Consider the following 20,729-nt stretch of genomic DNA (forward strand, 5'->3'; position numbering starts at 1 on the left):
AAGCTAGGTTCCCCCCCAGAAGCTACCACTTTATAGGCACTAATTGCCTTGTCAGGACTCTTAATACCAAAACGAATAATAAAGGATTGATACACCAAAACATTTTGACTTGTGTGGAGAAAAAGCAGAGTATTACTTGGATTTGGAGGGAAGAGTGTGCAGCTTTTACAGTGAATGATCTCTTTTACTACTGGCATATCTGGTGGAATTGGAGGAGGTACTATTCCTAGGCCAGGCATCATCGGAGTTATTGGTGGAATTCCAGTCATCATTCCAAGAGCAGGATCAAAATCTAAAAAAAGGAGAGGAAATAGAGAATAATCAATTATACCAGGCAAGATCAAGTAGAGGTAGACTGTTACCTTATAAGCTTCAAACCAAAGGTCTTTCTGAGACAGAGGCAAAATATTTAGGAAAACACATTATTAGCATTACTGGACCTTAAATATTATAATTGTGCATTTTTCTTTAGGGCTGTTTCTGTTTGGCCAGTGATTATTTGTGTCTATATCTCATTTTGACATCCAAGGCCTTTTGTATTGAATAATATGACTGTGTCTTGTGCATTGATCTTGCCTTCCACTAGTTCCCAACACACACTCTCTGCTCCATTCAGACCAGGCTTCACATTGTCCCTTGTAACACTTCCTGTCTTTTTTTATTTTTAAATTTACAATATTGTATTGGTTTTGCCATATATCAACATGAATCCGCCACAGGTATACACGTGTTCCCCATCCTGAACCCTCCTCCCTCCTCTCTCCCCGTACCATCCCTCTGGGCCGTCCCAGTGCACCAGCTCCAAGCATCCAGTATTTTTGCACTATAGCATGGTGTTAAAAGCATACAGTTTTCGGGTTTAGGCAGACCTGGGTCCTAGTTCTACTATTTGATTAGGAGATGAATCTTTTGTACCTCCATTCCATCATTGCAAAATGGGGTTAATTCCACCTACTTTTATAGGAATTTGTGAGGAATAAACAAGATGATGAATGCATAGCACAAACATGCTCAGTAAATAACTACTCTCTGTGCCTTTGTTCCTGTTGTTCTCCCTGCCTGCCTGGAATCATTCAAGCCTCCCCAGATTCTCCCCCATGGTTCAAGGCCTAGCTCAAAGTCCCACACTCCCTGAAAAACACTTTCCAGATAATTCTAGTTCATTTTTATTTCTGTGTCAAAAACTGTTCTATACCTGTTGCCACTGAATTTTATTTTGCATCATCTTTTATTAATATTTCTTTCAGGTTTGCTTCTAGGGTGTGTGGGAGCCCCCAGACAAATATGTTTATGGGGTTTGTCTAGATATATAATTTGACTCACCCCAAATCAGCACCAACGCTATTCTGGTAGCCCATGTGATACCATGAAAGAAATACCATACCAGCCAGCTGGAGTGATTTACTTGCCAGGATACTCTCCTGGAACCAAGACCCTGGGAGGACTCTACAGGCATGAGTTCAGAAGCTTCTTGGGGCATCCAGTTGAATCCACATGTGGCATAAAGGACTGCAGAGTGCAAAGGGGAAAAATGGGGACTGGGGTCCGCACAGGTTCAATTTGAGATTGGGGCCCCTTGCTTAGATGATACTGCAAGCCTTGGTCAATGCCAGACACTGGAGAAAAACCTAGAAAATTTTGAGAAAGGTGCTTCTTGGCATCAAGACCCACATAGGACCTGCTCTGGACTGGGGCACCTATCCTGATGGTACCACCTACCGGCCAGTCCTTGGCTCTGGAAAGGGACTTACAAAATACTGAGACAGTCATTCCAAAGCACGAGGTCCCCTGACGTGAGGGCCCGTGGCAGGGGCCCCACTTGCCTGGGTCTAAAGGCAGTACTGATTTCATTGTTTAAAATTTGTCTCTATAACAAGATGCACGTTTTTGAGAGAAGGGAGTGCATTGTACTTCATTTCCTCACCTCTCATTCTTGTCCTCTGTTAAGGCAGGCACAGTGTACTGCAAACGAAGGAAGTGTTGCATAAGGAGTACTGATCATTGTGGTAGGCCCTAGCCCCCAAAACTTTACCCTGCTTACCACTCAGGCCCAAGGGACAGTGCCTTAGTGTCTCCTTAAGGTGGCTCTGAGCCTCCCTGGTTGGCTCTCTAAGATGTTGAAGGAAGTGTATCTAAGCAGTGGGAAGAATTTGTGGTTCACACAGAAGCAAAACTCCGGGTACAGTTAAGCCCAGAAGGAGGGAGTCTTGTGACTGGGCAGATAAGCAGGTGGGTGGCACACAAGCAATACCCACTGCAAGCCAGCCTAAGAGAGCTAGGACATTCCCCATCCTCTCATGTGCCTGTCATGCAGAGATGCCAAGACCCTGAACATGTTTGGGAAGAAAGTATTTTCTTCTAAGAGGAAATTTTATTTTTCTGAAAACAAATTTACTTTTAACCCTCATATGTTATCTCACCCAACACACAAGTATCCACTTGTACCTGAATGTGTGTGCTCACACACATGCACTCACATACATGCATACTCCTTTCTTTCCTCCCTGTGATTCTCATCTCTACTCTCCTCCATATGCTAGTTGTATGACCATGGGGGATATTTCTTAATATCTGTGTGCCTCCATCTCCTTTTTGGTAAAAGTAGGGATAAACAATGACATTTAGCTCAAGGAATGAAAGGACAGAACAGATATAAAAGGCTCTGGCCTGATCGATGGTGGTCCTGATAGGTAAATTTCCTTTCTTCCATTCCAGACATGTGTCCACACACTAGTAAATTCATTTGTTCAGGCACTCACTTCCACATCCCACGAACATTTGTGATAGCCTCCTATCTGTCAGGCTCTAGACAGCGGGGCAGGGAGTCCAGGACTTTTTTCCCATCTTGGAGATCTTAGGGCTCCTGACACTCTGTGTTCCTATGCTGTAGAATAAGAACGTTGTGGCTAAAAATGCTATTATGTCTTTGGAACATTTGATCTCTTGTGTATAAGATTTTGGAAAAATTGTTAACATTATTTCCCCCACTTACAAACTGTTAATTTTCAGTAGGAGAAGATCAGAATAGATTGTGTGCCAACTAAACAATCCCATCTATTTCTCCCTCCTACTGAAATGTTTGTCTTCCTTTTATTGTTCTGCCTGCCTCCTCATTGTTATTCATATAGTTCTATCACTCACAACTCCACCTTACCACAGATTACAGAAACATCAGTTCATTAAACAAGTTTTGCCACTTCAGCTGAGAAAGAAATGCCTGTCTCCATGTACTGTCTACTAATAAATGGAGACAAACAAAAAACGAATACACAGGATAAATATAACTCTTGACTGATGTACTCACCCCTGCGCTTTTCAGTATGATTACATTAATATTTTATGAAATTCATTTAAAAGCAAGTATATTCATGACATATGGCTAAAGCCAGAGTAGATAAACTCCCTTTCTTCTTTGCATTCAATATGCCGAGAGTTCCATAGGCTACACTGCCTAGCAGGGCTTGCTGGAGGGCAGGTTGTACATTGCACATGACATTTCAAGGGCTCCTATCACATTGATTATTTCTTTTGTTTATCTTCAACCATGAAGACCAAAGTAGACTTGAATTTCTAATACCAACATAGAAAAATAACTGTTTGAAATCATGCGTCTTACAGAAGTATTGCGGAACCTGAAAAAAATCAAAGAAGTCCAATAATTTAAAATACATTGGGAACAGAATACCAGAAAAGTTCTCTTCCTTTTCCAGATCCTATTCTGACTGGAGGAATACAGCCAATATGTAGATAGTATTAGCACTTTACGTTAGGAATTTGAAATTATTTTATAAAAGGGTTGTGGAATAGGCCAAGGTATCCCCCCAAAGTACTTTCACAATAAATGTTCTGTTTTGCTTTTACCATATCTTCTTCTAAAACCTTTTCCCTACTGCCTTCTTGATTCTTGACATAGCCGTTGGTGGAATTGTCATAAGATGTTGGTTTGTATTCCCTCTTCTGATTTATGTATTTTCCAAACTTTAGTTTAATGGAAATGCTGCAAATGTTGTTTTGTAGTTGGGCCAGCTTGTTCCTCTGAGTTGCAGCTCTATTACATCTCCATTACATGATTTTTAAGTAATGTTTCAGTGTAGCCTTAAGTTTTCCTGATGCCTAGCAACTTGCACTTAACTCAACCTAGAGTAGTTATCAAGCAATATTACTGTCCCCTGCTCTCTGTGTCTATCCGAGCCAGGGAGCTGCAACGGAGGCAAATGTCATTTCTCTGCTGCCGTCCAATCTTCCCCATGTCTATCTACTTGTATGTCCTTAAATATTTCGATGCCAGCCCCTCTGCAGGTGTTGAGGTTGAAGGAATGAGTAGGACAAAATCATCAACCTCATAGTTTAGTTTGGGAAAAGCCATGCAAAGAGTTACAATGCTTTATCATCAGTTATTATTATCATCACTATAATTGCTTATTGGGTGCTTCCATTGTGCTAGGGACTGTGCTAATATAATCTCATTCCAAATGACCTGTGGGCTAGGTACTATTATTATCTTTCCTTTTATAGATAAAGAAACTGGGGCTCAGAGGGTTTAGTCACTTGCCCAATGTTACACAGCCAGTAACTGAGACAAGACCTAGGATTCAAATCCAGATCGGTTTAACTCTAATGCTCTTAACCGCTGCACCACCTCTCAGTGTAGTATGGCAACTGTTTTCATGAATTAGTTTAATTACAGGTATAAGGTGAAACAGGTATGCTGAAAAACATGGTAGATGAATAACAAAATGTTTCTGTATAATTCTTTTTTCCAAGTGTGGTGGATTGAAGGTAGATACAAAATTCTTTGATTCCCCTTCTGTAAAGAGGTGAGGTCTATGTCCCATCCTCTTGAGGATCTGGATGGGTTCTAGAACTGCTTTGACCAACAGAATATGGCAGAAGGGATGTGGTGCACGTTTTCAGGGCCAGGCCTCAAGAGACAGAAAATGTTTACTTGTCTCTGGGAATACTTGCTTATGGGAGCTTCAGTCACAATGTAACAAGTCTGACTACCATGCTGGAGAGACCATGTGGAGAGGGTCCTAGTATAAATGGGAAGGAAGGATCCACCCGAGTCTAGTGTTTTATCTGTCCCCGCCAAGGTGCCATGCTTCTCAGGTGGCTCAGCAGTAAAGAATCCACTGGCTAATGTAGGACATGCTAGAGAAGTGACCTTGATCTCTGGGTTGGGAAGATCCCCTGGAGGAGGAAATGGCAACCCACAGTATTCTCATCTGGAAAATTCCATGGACAGAGGAGCCTGGCAGGTTACCATCCATGGGGTCACAAAGAGTTGGACAAACATTAGTCTACTCTGCTTTTCACAAAGTCCATGGGTCCGCAGGAAGAAAACAATACTTTTTGTGAGAATAAACTCTGTTTTCTACCTATCCAACCTGCAGAGTCCTTCAAATGTTCCTGTCCAAAAGGCTTTCTTAAAGTTGCTTATCTCCACAGCCAAAATTTCCTGTTGACATATTCAATATATGTATTGTCACAGTGTGAGATGATTTAGAGGCCTTTGTTCTACATACAAAGTCTCAACTGACTTTCACTGAGGTAATGATTTGGGGAAAGAAAGTAGCATTTTTGAGAGTTGTATTTCAAACACAATGCTGGATGGTTTCTGAAACAGAATTATCTCATTTAATCCCCACAATTTAGAGGGATAAACGGGAGGTCAGAGAGAGGTGACTGGCCCAAGGTGGCATCCTTAGAGGGCTCAAGGGAAGGGTTCAGCCCTGGGTCTGGCCCATTCTTTCTCCAAGCACCATCCTGTATGCTCTATAACCAGAGAGACTCGAGATGGACTGGAGGGGGCTATCTTACAGCAACAAAGCTAATTAAGGCCAGACAACACAACTTTGTGGTTACAGAAGTTGGGATTATCTTAAGAGAAGAATACTGAAGGAACCAATAAAAATAAATAAATAAATCCAAAGTCTCAACTTTGACTTACAGGTGAAGTTGGAATTGTAGCAATGTATGAACTAGAGATAGGCAGATATAGGAGCTGGGGTTTTTACTACCCTGCTTGCTTTTTCAGAACTGGACCCTGGTTCTGGCTGGCTGGAGGCCCCGCTCTGCCCTCAGAAAGATGACTTCTCCCCAACCAAGTCCCCCTGGATCCATTAAAGGCATTTCTAATCTTTTAGGTATTCCAGAGACCCTTGATCACAAGGAGGTAATCTGTATGCACAATAAAACCACTGAAATGCAACTACGGATTAGTCTAAAATAAGTGTTCCAAATAGGATCTAATTATATATGCATAATTAAGCTATTTTATAGAAAATTATGATTCCAATTCAGGTATACATTTATGGTACATTATTGCTATCTCTTTAGACTTCCTACAAAATTCATTAGAAAATGAATTACACCTGGATACTGAGAAATTTTAACTCACTACAGTCCTGACTGCCTCCTCTCTACACAGATCCTTGAAAAAACTTTACAGCAGACAACCTGAAGAGGGAACACAGATTTCTAAGGACAGCTTGGCTAAGTTGTGAGAAGATCTTGACCTTACAACGAGCCATCTTGGAAATTTCTAAGTTTTTGCACAGGGACTCTCAAATTCTACCAAAAATCTGTCCTGCTTCTCCAGAAGATCATCAAAACCCCTGCTTCAGGCTAGTTGGAAAGCTGAGACAGGGCCTGGTTCATGTTGTACATGAACAATGTACAATGACAAACGAGGCAGTAAGCTGGGCTTGGGTGGGTTTTGTGGTATAATTTCATCTCATAAAGACTCTCCTTAATAAATATCAACTTTGATCCCAAATTTCAACCAATGAAGCTTTATTTCTTTAGTATAAGTTTTTGCAATTATCTATCTTTATAGCCCACCTTCCCCCTATTCCTTCCTATTTTGTTCTTTGTGTTCTTGTTAGAACATTTGGCAGATTCAGGGACGCTGTGAACACCTTTGGGAAGGCATTAGGGAGGACATTTCACACCTCATCTTTGGTTCCTAGATTTCTGGATTTTAGAGATGAATAAGATAAAAGCATATACATCTATATATTTAAGGTTGCCAACCTCTTAATTTGCCAAGAAAAGACATGGAAAAAAATAACAAAAACTAACCATGTACCATTTTGCAATTCATAAAAGACAGAACATTTAAAAACCAAAAATATAGGAAATCTATAATCTCTGAATAAAAAATAGTCCTTTCAATTGAGCAAATACAGCTTCATGAAAAATACACTATATTCTTAGCTTCTACACTTTGCATCAGACTAAGGAATGCAGAATCAACTGGTCCTGGATTACATCCCAGTGTGTGGGCTTTGGAGCCACATGGCTAGTGACCCCATGGACTGCAGCCCACCAGGCTCCTCCGTCCGTGGGACTTTCCAGGCAAAAGTACTGGAGTGAGATGCCATTGCCTTTGTTTTGGCTACCTGGTCACAAGTGCAGCTCCCCTTTAGAAACTGAGTGGGATTCTATGACCTATACATCTGAATTCTAATTAACCTCCCTACATGGCCTTCACCTTCTATTCTCATTTATATTTTCCCAGATGATGGTTTATTTTACTTGTAATTTTTCTCTTTAATTGTAATCTTTTTAAAAACTGCCTCAAATGTTTCGTGGAATGGGGTGATGGAAATCACTTCAGGATTTAACAATTGTTCCCATACTGTATAATCTTGCATACCTTCCAGTCATTGGTGTCCCATTTCCTCTGCCTGGACTGTTGTTAGTTCCTTGTCTTTTTCACCTGACATTTAACTATATATCCCTGAACACTGAGCTCAAATGTTGTCCCTTCTATGAAACTTCCCTGATCACCACTACCCACCTAACACTTCCTCCATTCCACCCTGGATGAAACAAAACTTTTCCATATGTATCTACTATGACACTTGCTTCATTGTAGTGCAGTGATACAGACTTTGCTGCCTCTGCCACTGGATTCTGAGCTCAAAGGCAATGACTGAAGAATTGATGCTTTTGAACTGTGGTGTTGGAGAAGACTCTTGAGAGTCCCTTGGACTGTAAGGAGATCCAACAAGTCCATCCTAAAGGAAATCAGTCCTGAATATTCATTGGAAGGACTGATGCTGAAGCTGAAACTCCGATACTTTGGCCACCTGATACAAAGAACTGACTCATTTGAAAAGACCCTGATGCTGGGAAAGATTGAAGGCAAGAGTAGAAGGGGACAACAGAGAATGAGGTGGTTGGATGGTATCACTGACTCAATGGACATGAGTTTGAGTAAACTCTGGGAGTTGGTGATGGACAAAGAGGCCTGGCGTGCTGCAGTTCATGGGGTCACAAAGAGTTGGACACGACTGAGCGACTGAACTGAACTGAACTGAACTGAGGGCTTCTCACATACAGCAGGCCTCAATAAATATTTCTTGTATAAATGAATACATAAACCATCACACTTTACTGGATTCTTCATAATAGTTTCCTTGGGAAATCTTGAGAGTGCCATCACTTGGTAGGATTCAAGCTTGTTTCTGAGAGACATTGGTTCTATTTGGTACATTGGTTTATATATCGTTGGCTCTTGGTGAAGTGTCCACCATGATGATGAATAGTGCTCTCCTTTCTCGGAATCTCAACCTTATCTGCCACTGAAGGCACATTCTAATTTGTGGAAAATATTAAAATAATAGAAACCCAAGTCCGGGCCTCCTTGAGGAGCTTGAAGCACAGTGATCTATCATGTGTCACACATCTTCATTCTTTCTTTCTGTTCTCATCAGAGTTTGTCTGCTATGTCCAGTGAGAACCTCTTTCTTACAATGACAGTTTTCATAGATGGGCTGGGTCTTGCTCTGGGAATAAGGTCCATAGTCCACATTTTCCAACATCTCTCATTATGGAGGAGGCATAGTCAATACAGTGGAGACACCATAATGAGGGACACTTCTTCTTTGGGACTTCACAGGCTCCATTTGGTTGCTAAGGATATTTTAATTTAGGCAAAAATAAAGGAAGCAACACACAGTATTCAGCGAGTACCCTTTAAATGGTCCATTCTTGGATTCATCCGGGATGACAGGCAGAACAATGTTCCTTAAGGAGGCAGCTCGACTCTTTTTGGTGCCTCCCTTCATGTGAAAACTAACATTAATCTTATTTGACCAGCTTGGAAAAGCAAATGCTCTTGCAGGAAAGATAGGCACTGGCCAGAGGGGACCTTCTAATCTGGCATCATTGTGGATTAATTTTATCGAACAGCAGTTGTCCAAAAAAACACCATGTTAGATGAAAGGGAGCTCCACACCAAACCCCAGAGATGGCCTGTCTCTGTTCCCCATCCAATGAATGTAATAAGCTAGACATTGCCCTGATGACAGATATGTGTCCAAGAGACTAAGCATCCATGACAATGTGGATTTGGACTCTCTGGGGGACGTCAAGAAAGCTTATGTATCATTTGTTTTTCATCATTGACAAAGCCTTTTCTATTGTCAGAGATAGGCCAGATGAGACAGTTCTGTATGGCTCATTTGCTGCCTTTTCCATTGTAAGGAATTTGGGGCAGTAGGAAGACGAGTAGGGGGATGTTTTATCCCATTCAGTTAAAATATGATATAAAACTATGGCAGCCCCCCTATTTCCCAGACTCTAGCAAGAAGATGGGTAGGCAGCATTGGAGTGTAGTGCCCACTTTCTACTTCTCTGGACACCCCTACCAGATGTATAGGGAGCAGTCATCACCACTGTCAGACACATACTGTTCTCTTTACCTGTCACTGTCCAGTGCTTCTCCAGGGACAAATGTGCCCCTGCATTCATTATACTTCGTTGTTGTTAAGAACAAAAATAAGTCATAATTCAACTTTTTTGTTTGAGTCATCTATCAGATGTGAACTTGAAATAATAAATAATTTTTATTTATTTATTATGAAATCAAGCTGACTTCATTGAGGAATTACTGTGAGTCAGGCATCATTCTAAGACTTTACATTACATGTATTAACTCAGTAATCCTCATGACAATGCTGAGTCATAGATGCTATTATTATTCTGTTTGACAAATGGAGAAACTGACTCAGAGAGAGGTTAGGTAAATTGTCGAAGGTTACACAGTTACTTAATGGCAGAGCAGGGATTTATCTGAACCTAGGCAGTCTATATCCAGGGCCCACATTCTAATCTCAATGATTAAACCGCTTTCCTAGAATAATACAGAAAGGAGAAAAAAATCACTTTACATACAATTGAAGTGATTTTACACATAGTTTTACAAAGTATGTCTCAGTTTAGCACTATTGCCCCATATACATTTAAGAGAGGGGCACTGCTGCTGCTGCTGCTGCTGCTGCTAAGTCACTTCAGTTGTGTCCGACTCTGTGCAACCCCATAGACAGCAGCCCACCAGGCTCCCCTGTCCCTGGGATTCTCCAGGCAAGAACACTGGAGTGGGTTGCCATTTCCTTCTCCAATGCATGAAAGTGAAAAGTGAAAGTGAAGTCGCTCAGTCGTTTCCAACTCTTAGCGACCCCATGGACTGCAGCCTACCAGGCTCCTCCATCCATGGGATTTTCCAGGCAAGAGTACTGGAGTGGGGTGCCATTGCCTTCTCCAAAAATAATACAGAAAGGAGAAAAAAATCACTTCAAATATAATTGAAGTGATTTTACACATAGCTTTACCAAGTGTATCTCAGTTTAGCACTATTGCCGCATATACATTTAAGAGAGGGGTACTGCTGAACTAAATATCAGTATTTCTAAGACAGTTTTCCAAAACTTTCCTTGGAGTATAGCGAAATGATCACTGAATCACAAGGTTAAAGGGGACCCTAAGAGGCCATTTCTTCATAGTCCTTAAGAAAACAAGAGGAGGGCAAAGGAGCTTGAAGTAGAAATTAAAATCACTCTTGAGGTTACAAATGTCTAGTTGGGGTGGATGTGAGGAACACTCAGTAGAGCCAACATTGGCTCCCTAGCAGCCAAGTACTTTTCAATGAAAGTGGCAGCTTAGTAGCCATTTGAAGGAAGTATATTAGTATTTCCTTTATCTTAAATAACATGTAAAATGACTAATAGCAATAATAATGACACTAGTTAAACCTTACCAAGCATTGCGCTAAGTATATTATTTAGCCTTCACAGCAATCCTATGAGGTACATACTATAACCATCTCCATTTTACAGATGAGAAAGCTGAGATACAAATAGGTCAAATACTTTGCTCAAGGTCATGTAGCTAGAAAGTGGCAAAGCCAGGATTTAACACAAGCTGTTGGTCCTTGCAACCTGTGTTATTAAATACTAAGAAGGTACTGTTTCTGCAGAAATAGCCATCTGAGCTACTGTTAGGAAAACAATCCCAATTTTCTAGGCTTAACATTGACCCAAGCACAAGCATTGGGCCTGTAACAATGGTTTGGATGACCTTTTTACTCTCAAAGCTAGGCCTTTTTTGTTGTTCCACATTGTAGATGGCTGGCTAAGCACTGAAGATTACTTTGTGAGCACAGATTTATGTTTAGATGTGGTAATTTACAAATAATCTGATATAAGCTAATGTTTAGTTACCTTGATATCAGAGCAGATCTGGCCTCAAGATATTTTTGACGATATATACCCATACATCTCAGACTTCCATGAACTGGTAATATTTAAGCCAAATCAGATAATCTAGTTGCTCTAGACTATGAGATTGTGATTCAGGACCACTGTATATAAAGCTATAATACATGAAATTTTAGTTTAAATTCTATTATAATGAAATAAGAAAGAAAAATGAAACAAAAAACCCACTACTCCTTTAGGAAATGTTTATGAGAAGTATATTAATTTTGATTTTTAAATGGCCAACATTTTGGAGCACTTAGTGTGTGTCAGGCATTGTCGAAGTATGATTTAATTCTCACAACAACCCTACGTGCATCATTCTAGATTTGTTTCTCAACTTTAATGAGCTTATGAATCACGTGGGGATCATGGGAAAATTCAGGTTTGATTCAGTAGGTTTAGGCTGTGGCCTAAGATTCTGGAATTCTTAACAGCTTCCAGGTTATGTGGACCACACTTTGAGTAGCAAGTAGTGTAGTGCGAGGAGCGAGCTCCGCCCCTGGCAAAAAAGTGCGGGTCTTGTTCACCGAAACTTGGTCTCACCATGTCGTTCTTTCTCTTACCTTCTGGCTGAATTATTCAGTCTCTTTTCTCCACTGAATTTCCTCACTGAGCTATCCTTATTTCAGCCTCTTTTCTCCACTGAATTTCCTCATTGAGCTATCCTCATTCTATTACTCTTTATATCCTTAATTAACATTTAATTAAGCAATTGTTTCCTGATCCTCGCCGACGCCGTCCCCGCTTCGAATTCCCTGGATCCACCGGGGCTGGACCCCGGCAGTGTAGATTGGCCTTAAGTGAATTTGGAAGATTAATGTTTAGGATGTTTTAAAAGTAGTCCAGGATTCGTGATATGGTGATTCTCTAATGTCTTCACAAACCCATTTTAAAAATCAAATTTATATTTCATATATCATTTATAATCATTCAAGAATTTACATTTGCATATTTGCCTACTTGCTAACATTTCTTTGTGACCCTCCAAATCAATACTCGAAGTACTTTCATGGTCATTTAAGGTCATATGCAGAGGCAATACAAGATTTGAGTTGCCCAAGGCACATTAACAAACCCATTTTAATAGTTAATTGCTCTGACATTCCAGGAAGTTTTTTGTGTCTAAACGAAACCCTTCAGATGATATGGCATTTTTATTCTGATTTTTATCTTTAGTGGAAATGGAGTTAGTACACAGTGCTCATTCTCTTACAGGTTACTTTGTTTTAAATATTCGAACAGTTATTCAATGTTAACAATAGTCTTTGGGTTATTTCTCAGCATCTCCTGTCTTTTCCTTTAGGAACCTAAGATTGTGGGGATGTCTAAGTTCTCATTCTAGCTCCACGTTTATTTGTTTCACTTAAGAAATGTATAAAATTAGACAAACTATAATTCCTTGCTGAATTCTCTTGTACTTTTATTTCAATGAACTACTTAAATGTTCAGTGACCATATCCTGCATCTGATATAGCCCTAGCTTGACCATAGTGCAATAGGGAGTATACTAGTAACTACAGGCCACCCTGTAATTCATGAGCTATCAAGCTCATATTACAAAAATGCACACTCTAGGCAGAATCTAGTAAATGTCAACTTCAAAATAAGTTGTGTCATACTGTTATATTTATGTTCACATGGTCAATAAAAAGAAACACTTGTGAGGTGATTAAAAATAGCATACCAGGTAAAATTGGTTGTCCAGCAATTCCCAGTGGTGCCATTCCAAGATTATTCATTGCTGTGGCCCATGCAGTTGGATCAGACATAGGTAGAGTCATTGCAGTTGAATCCACATTCAGAGTTCTACTATTATCAGCTAGAAAGAAATGACAAGCAAAATAATTTGTTGTTTTTAGGTTTCAGTATCTGGTTCACTTATCATTGTGAATCTGGCAAACTCTTTACAGAAATGGACTGATGGACAAGTGCTGGATACAGCCTTAATTTCAGCTCTTTACAAGGGTTAAAACAATACAGCTTGAACTGGCAGGAAGTCATAGAATTTGAACACACAATTTATCAGACAGCATTTTAGTGTTTCTTTCTCTCTTTCTCTCTCTCCCTTTACTCTCCCCTCCTTCCTTCCCTCACTCCTTCCTACCTGTTTTAAAGTAAAAGAAAACTTTTTTTTTTTACAGCAATGTTAGGTTCACAGTGAAAGTGAGGGAAAAGTACAGAGATTACACATATACCTCCACCCCCACACATGCACTGCCTCTCCCATTATCAATATCCCTCACGAGAGTGGTTCATTTGTTACAACTGGTGAATGTATATTGATACATCATAATCACTCAACAGCCATAGTTTACATTAGGCTTCAGTTTGGTGTTTTACATTCTACAGGTTTTGAAAAATTTATAACATATAGCCATATCACACAGGGTAATTTCACTGCCCTAAAATTCCTTTGTGCTCTGCTATTCATCCTTGTCCCCTCCCCCAACCCCAGCAATCACTGATCTTTTACCATCTCAACAGTTTTGCTTTTTCTAGAATGTCATATACTTGGAATCATACAGTATGTAGCCTTTTCAAATTGGCTTTTTTCACTTAGTCTTATGTATTTAAGTTTACTCCAAGTCTTTTCATGGCTCCATAGCTCATTTATCTTTAGTGCTGAATAATATTTCTTTGTCTGGATATACCAGCGTTTATCTTTTTACCTACTGAAGGACATTGTGGTTACTTCAAAGTTTTGGCAATTATGAATAAAACGGCTATAAATATTTGTGTACACATTTTGTGTGAACATAAGTTTTCAACTCCTTTGGGTAAACACCAAAGGAATGCAATCACTGGACCCTATGGTAAGAACATACGTGGTTTTATAAGAAGTCGTCAGTGCACGTGTACCCCAGTGTTCATCACAGCACTGTTTACAATAGCTAGGACATGGAAGCAACCTAGATGTCCATTGGCAGATGAATGGATAAGAAAGCTGTGGTACATATACACAATGGAGTATTACTCAGCTATTAAAAAGAACACGTTTGAGTCAGTTCTAATGAGGTGGATGAGACTGGAGCCTAATATACAGAATGAAGTAAGTCAGAAAGAAAAACACCAATACCGTATATTAATGCATATATATGGAATTTAGAAAGATGGTAACGACAACCTTATACGTGAGACAGCAAAAGAGACACAGATATAAAGAACAGACTTTTGGACTCTGTGGGAGAAGGCAAGGGTGGGATTATCTGAGAGAATAGCATTGAAAAATGTATATTACCATATGTGAAAGAGATGACCAGTCCAAGTTCAATGCATGAAACAGGGCACTCAAAGCCGGTGCACTGGGACAACCCAGAGGGATGGGATGGGGAGGGAGGTGGGAGCGGGGTTTGGGATGGGGGGACACATATACACCTGTGGCTGATTCATGTCAATATATGGCAAAACCCACCAAAATATTGTAATTACCTTCCAATTAAAATTAATTAATTTTTAAAAAACGAAGTCATCAATGCTTCTTCCAAAGTACTTGTACCATTTTGCATCCCCACCTCCAGTAAATGAAAGTTCCTATTGATCCACATCATCATCAGTATTCAGTGTTATCAGTATTCTGGATTTTGGCCATTCTAACAGGTTTGTAGTGGTATTTTGTTGTTGTTTTAATTTGCATTGCCCTGATGACATATGATAGAAAGCAGTTTTTCAATATCCTTATTTACCATCCATACATTTATTTTCTTTGATGAGGTGGGGGTGGAGCTTCCCTTGTAGCTCAGTTGGTAAAGAATCTACCTGCAGTGCAGGTGACCTGGGTTCAATCCCTGGGTTGGGAAGATCCCCTGGAGAAGGAAATGGCAACCCATTCCAGTATCCTTGCCTGGAAAATCTCATGGACAGAGGAGCCTGGTGGGCTGCAGTCCATGGGGTCGCAAAGAGTCGGGCACGACTGAGCGACTAACACACTTACTATATGAGTCACTGGTCTATTTTTCAATCAGGTTGTTTGTTTTACTATTGTTGAATTTTAAGAGTTCCTTGTATATTTTAGACAATAGTCCTTTATCAGGTATGTATTTTGTAAATACTTTCTTCAAGTCTATGGCTTGTTTTCTCAATCTCTTGACATTGTCTTTCACAAAGTTTTTAATTTTAATGAAGTTTAGGTGACCAAAAATTTCTTTCATGGATCATAATTTTGGTGTTATAGTTAAACAGTTATAACCATATCCAAGGTGTCATCTAGGTTTTCTCTTATGTTGTCTTCTAGGAGTTTCATAGTTTTGCCTGTTACATTTTGGTCTATGATCCATTTTGAGTTAGTTTTGTGATGGGTATAAAATTTGTATGTAGATTCATTTTTTTGCATGTGGATGTCCAGTTGTTTCAGCACATTTGTTGAAGAGACTACCTTTGCTCCATTCACCAAAGATCTGTTGATTCTATTCATGTGGGTCTATTTCTGGGCTCTCTATTCCGTTTCATTGATCTATTTGTCTATTCTTTCACCAATGCCACACTGTCTTGATTACTGTAGCTTTATAGTAAGTCTTAAAGTTGTGTAGCATCAGTTTTCCAACTTTGTTCTTCTTCAATACTGTGTTGGCTATTCTGATCAGGTCTTTTACCTCTCCATAAACTTTAGAATAATTTTTTTTTCATATCTACAAAATAACTTGCTTGGGTTTTGATTGAAATTGCATTGAATCAAGTTGGGAAAAATCGATATCTTGACAGTATTGAGTCTTCCTATCTATGTCGTGCTGGAGAAGATTCTTGAGAGCCCCTTGGACTGCAAGGAAATCAAACCAGTCAATTTTAAAGGAATTCAACCCTGAATATTCATTGGAATGACTGATGCACCAATACTTTGGCCACCTGATGCACAGAGCCAACTCACTGGAAAAGACCTTGATGCTGGGAAAGATTGAAGGTGAGAGGAGAAGGGGATGACGGAGGATGCGATGGTTGGATGGCATCACCAACTCGATGCACATGAGTTTGAGCAAGCTCTGGGAGTTGGTGATGGATAGGGAAGCCTGGTGTGCTGCAGTCCATGGGGTCACAAAGAGTCAGACATGACTGACTGAACTGAACTGAACAAGACACTTAGTATCATTTTAAATAATATTATACTATACTAATTATTACTATTATCATTATTAAGGGAAGATATGAGAGAGGATTGCACTGCTTATATTAATATTAGAATTCTGCATGTCTTCTTCCAGCATGGAATGAATGGTCTATAGGGAAAGATACTGGATAGCTTCTTTCCCTCTAAAGCTTCAGAGCATTGCTTTCCATTATTTTAATGAACTCAAATAGCAGACACACTCACATTCAAAGGTTAGTACTTAGCGACTGAACAACAACAAAATCCATGAACATGAAATATCTATTTCTTCTTTGATTTTTGAACCAGCATTTTTTAGTTTTCTGAGTTTTTCTTTTCAAGTGTACACAGCACAGGAGCTTGGAATAATTAAGACATTTCCCATTCTTCTCATAGTCTAGCTGCAAATGATTACTTCATCAGCATCCATCCGAACTACTCATGCTTGCAAACCAAGAAAAACCACCCAAGGGCTTCTATAGTACCATGGAAAAGAAAAAATACATTCCTAACGGAATTTCACATCTTTGAGGCAGTACTATTGAGTTGGACACACCATTAACAAACATAAACTTAGCCAATTGAGTATTTCAGGTGTTAGGATAGCAGAGAACAAGTAGATAGGAGACAGTCCCTGCCCTTAAAGGTTATACAATCTAATTGAAGAGACTGATGATGATGGTGTTGATTACTACTATTATCACTATTATTACTATTATCACCACCTCTATCCATTACTGGACTTCCCTGGTGGCTCAGATGGTAAAGCATCTGTCTACAATGTGGGAGACCCGGGTTCGAGCCCTGGGTTGGGAAGATCCCCTGGAGAAGGAAATGGCAATCCATTCCAGTACTATTGCCTGGAAAATCCCATGGACAGAGGAGCCTGGTAGGGTACAGTCTATGGGGTCGCAAATAGTCGGACACGACTGAGCGACTTCACTTCACTACACTTTATCCATTACTGCCACCATCAAACACTTGCCATATGTTAGGTAAAGCTCTTGGCATGCAGTGTTTTCATTTAACTTTCAAAACAACCCGATGAGATAAGGGCTCTTTATAACTCCATTTAATAGATGAGAGGCTTTGAAGACTTACATATGTAGTTCAAGGTCACACAGGATGTATACTTTTAGGCACCATGCTTTGGTATCTCCAAGTAAACAATTAGGAAACAGTGAAAGACTCAAATGGTATAGACTAGGAATGTTATTGAAGTTTAAGGAACGCTTTTAGGAGAAGACAGGATTTGAAACAATGGGCAAGATTTCTATAAAATATGTCTTGAGTTATGGTTAGTTATTAAATAGGTAAAGAAGAGGGGGTAAGACATTCCAGACCAGGGACGAGAAGTAAGCAGAGATGTTGAAGTGGATGATACATGCATATGCATGTATACATTGCACAGTTGGGAGAGACATAGTTGTAAGTCACCTGAGCACAAAACGTCTTTTATTTTGGTGAATTTCCCTCTGACTACTGATATGCATTAAAAAAGAAACCTTTCCATTGCTTTCCTCCTACCTCCCAGTATGCACTCCTGCCAATTACACCCCGGAAGGCAACTCTTTCCTAATAGTAGCTTGCTAACATTCGTCCATCACATCCTTCCAACCTGGCAATATGAGGGATGAACCATGACTGGGTTATTTACACAAGTGCTATTTTGGACAATGATTGGTCATTAGAAGTAAATGCATGTGGCCAAAAACATAATTTCTGAAATGCTAGTTTTTATTATTCTTCTAGACAGACTGCCTTTGCTTCCCCTCCATAAACCACTCCCTGCCCCCAAGAGTGATTGATGGCCCTAAGCATTTGTTACTGCAGTCAGAAGTTAAATTTCAGAACTGGTGGTTTCTCCGTCTGTAGGAGCTCTAGTCCTCACCCCCAGTTTTCAGTGTTCACCTTGAAGGCATACAAGGCTGGAAATAGCCTCCTTGTAAATAAGATCAAGAAAACATGGGCATCAAATATCCTTTGGGCCAAGAGTTTATATAATGATTATTAGGTTCATCTTGACTCCCAATTGCCAACTAGAGGGGCAAGTTTTTAGAGAATGTCATAGCTGGAAGGGACCTTTAGACATTACTGAGTCTACACTTTGATTTTCTCTGCTGGCTGCGGAACAACTTAGAGGAAACAGCTAGGTTTAAAAGGACTGAACCCTAATGTGAAAAATATTTTCTTGTGCAGCAGTTTGGGAAATGTATAAGAGAATTAGGAATTATTCTCAATATAGAATTTTGAGATTAAAGAAGAAGAGTTTACAATGTACCTAGCCAAGCCCTGGACTAATTTGGTGGGGGTGGAGGGAGAATGAACTAAATTATCAGTTTTTTTTAAAGGACAATACTATATCACTCTTTTCAAAATATATATTAATTCACAGTGCTTGTAAAAACATTAGCAAGTAGAGTTCCTGTTAGGCTTGTTTACAGTGAACAGATAAGGATGATGCATAATTAACAGCATTATTTTGCTACAGTGAGCTCAGTTCTTAAATCCTCAAGGAGTTCTGCTTTAAATGCCCGTCTCATCTCCCTCCCTTCCCCCAACACCCATCTCCACCTGTTAAATCCAACTCATTTCTCAAGGATCTTCTCAAATGCCTCCTGTCTGTGAAGCCACTTCACTAAAATTAATCACTTCTTCCTATATTTTCTCATAATATTTTATCTAGAATTTGATTTTCATATATTTGCTTATTCTCTCACTTCTCCCCAAACCAAACCAAGCTTTTATTGAGCCTTAGTATATGCCATGTTCTGTGCTAGTGACTAGGCATACAGAAATGAACAAGTCATTTATTATTCTGGAAGAACTCACCATACCATGAGAGGCATGACATATAAACAACCAAATACAAATCATTATAATCAGTGCTGTAACAAACTATGAGTAAAGTGCTATAGGAACAAAGATGGAGTAATGAAATCTGCTGGAATGGGTTTGGACATATGTGTTCGGGGTTGAGAGGTGGAGGAGAGCAGGACTAGTCAGGGAAGCCTTCACTGGCAAAGAATCATTTGAAAAGAGTCTTTAAAAGGGATAGGATTTTCTCCTAGGTGGTGAATGGAGGATTAGGCTTGAAGAGCATTCCAGGAAGCAAGAACAATGAACATTTACCTCTGCCTTGAATTACAGTTATTGGATATACATTTGTCTTCTGCTAGCCTGCATACTCCTTTAGGTCAAGGCCTGGGTTTGGGGTATCTTTGTTTTCCCATTTCTTATGTTAATGTTTAGTATGGGGTAGGTATTCAAGAAATACTTGAATGAATGAATAAAGAAAATCCAACTTATATTGATTTGGGGCACAATAAGCAATCTATGCAATGACACTCATTTATTATTTGTATACCTTTCCAGAATGATAAATTGCCTTAAAATGGATGGCATAATTGCTAAACTGATTCTCTGTCCAGGACAACTGAATTTATATGTAGGAATTTACTTAAGAGTTATAACCAGGGATAGATACACTCAACTAATACACCCAGTTTGATCTTATTGGCTATAATCTTTTCCCCATATAGGCACAGCCATATATATAAGCTGGAGAAGGCAATGGCACCCCACTCCAGTACTCTTGCCTGGAAAATCCCATGGACAGAGGAGCCTGGTAGGCTGCAGTCCATGGGGTCGCTAGGAGTCAGACACGACTGAGCGACTTCACTGTCACTTTTCACTTTCATTCATTGGAGAAGGAAATGGCAACCCACTCCAGTGTTCTTGCCTGGAGAATCCCAGGGATGGGGGAGCCTGATGGGCTGCTGTCTATGGGGTCGCACAGAGTTGGACATGACTGAAGCGACTTAGCAACATATATATAAGCAAGATTGCAAGTTTCTACTTTCAAAGAGAAATCCAGATGATCATTTCTGGCAGCAATCTGGATTTAAGGTGTGCATTAACAAAACATGCTGTGCTAAACATCTGTTACAAATCATTACTTAATGGTTGAAAAGTTAAGTCTTGATTAACTTTTCAGACTACAAATGGACATCTAACAATTTTTTTAGGTGTTTTATAAAAGTAGTTCCATGTCACTAAAGGAAGATATTGCTCATTTTCCCATGAGTCCCACACTCATGGGC

The 20,729-nt window shown here is 39.7% G+C and overlaps 1 protein-coding gene across 14 annotated transcripts in view; it reads right to left on the bottom strand.

Moving 5' to 3' along the window:
- The window catches only part of ENOX2 (ecto-NOX disulfide-thiol exchanger 2), a 288,002-nt gene that overhangs the window by 70,753 nt on the left and 196,520 nt on the right, over nt 1–20,729 (bottom strand). For all 14 annotated transcript variants that reach the window (XM_059883750.1, XM_024988841.2, XM_024988840.2 and 11 more), the window contains 2 exons: nt 13,234–13,368; nt 137–292 (listed from right to left, as the gene is read on the bottom strand). In XM_059883750.1, coding sequence (XP_059739733.1) covers nt 137–292; nt 13,234–13,330 — 253 coding nt within the window. In that variant the 5' untranslated portion in view covers nt 13,331–13,368. The remainder of the gene's footprint in view (nt 1–136; nt 293–13,233; nt 13,369–20,729) is intronic.

The sequence above is a fragment of the Bos taurus genome, chromosome X (genome assembly GCF_002263795.3).
Source record: "Bos taurus isolate L1 Dominette 01449 registration number 42190680 breed Hereford chromosome X, ARS-UCD2.0, whole genome shotgun sequence".
Classification (NCBI taxonomy): domain Eukaryota; kingdom Metazoa; phylum Chordata; class Mammalia; order Artiodactyla; family Bovidae; genus Bos; species Bos taurus.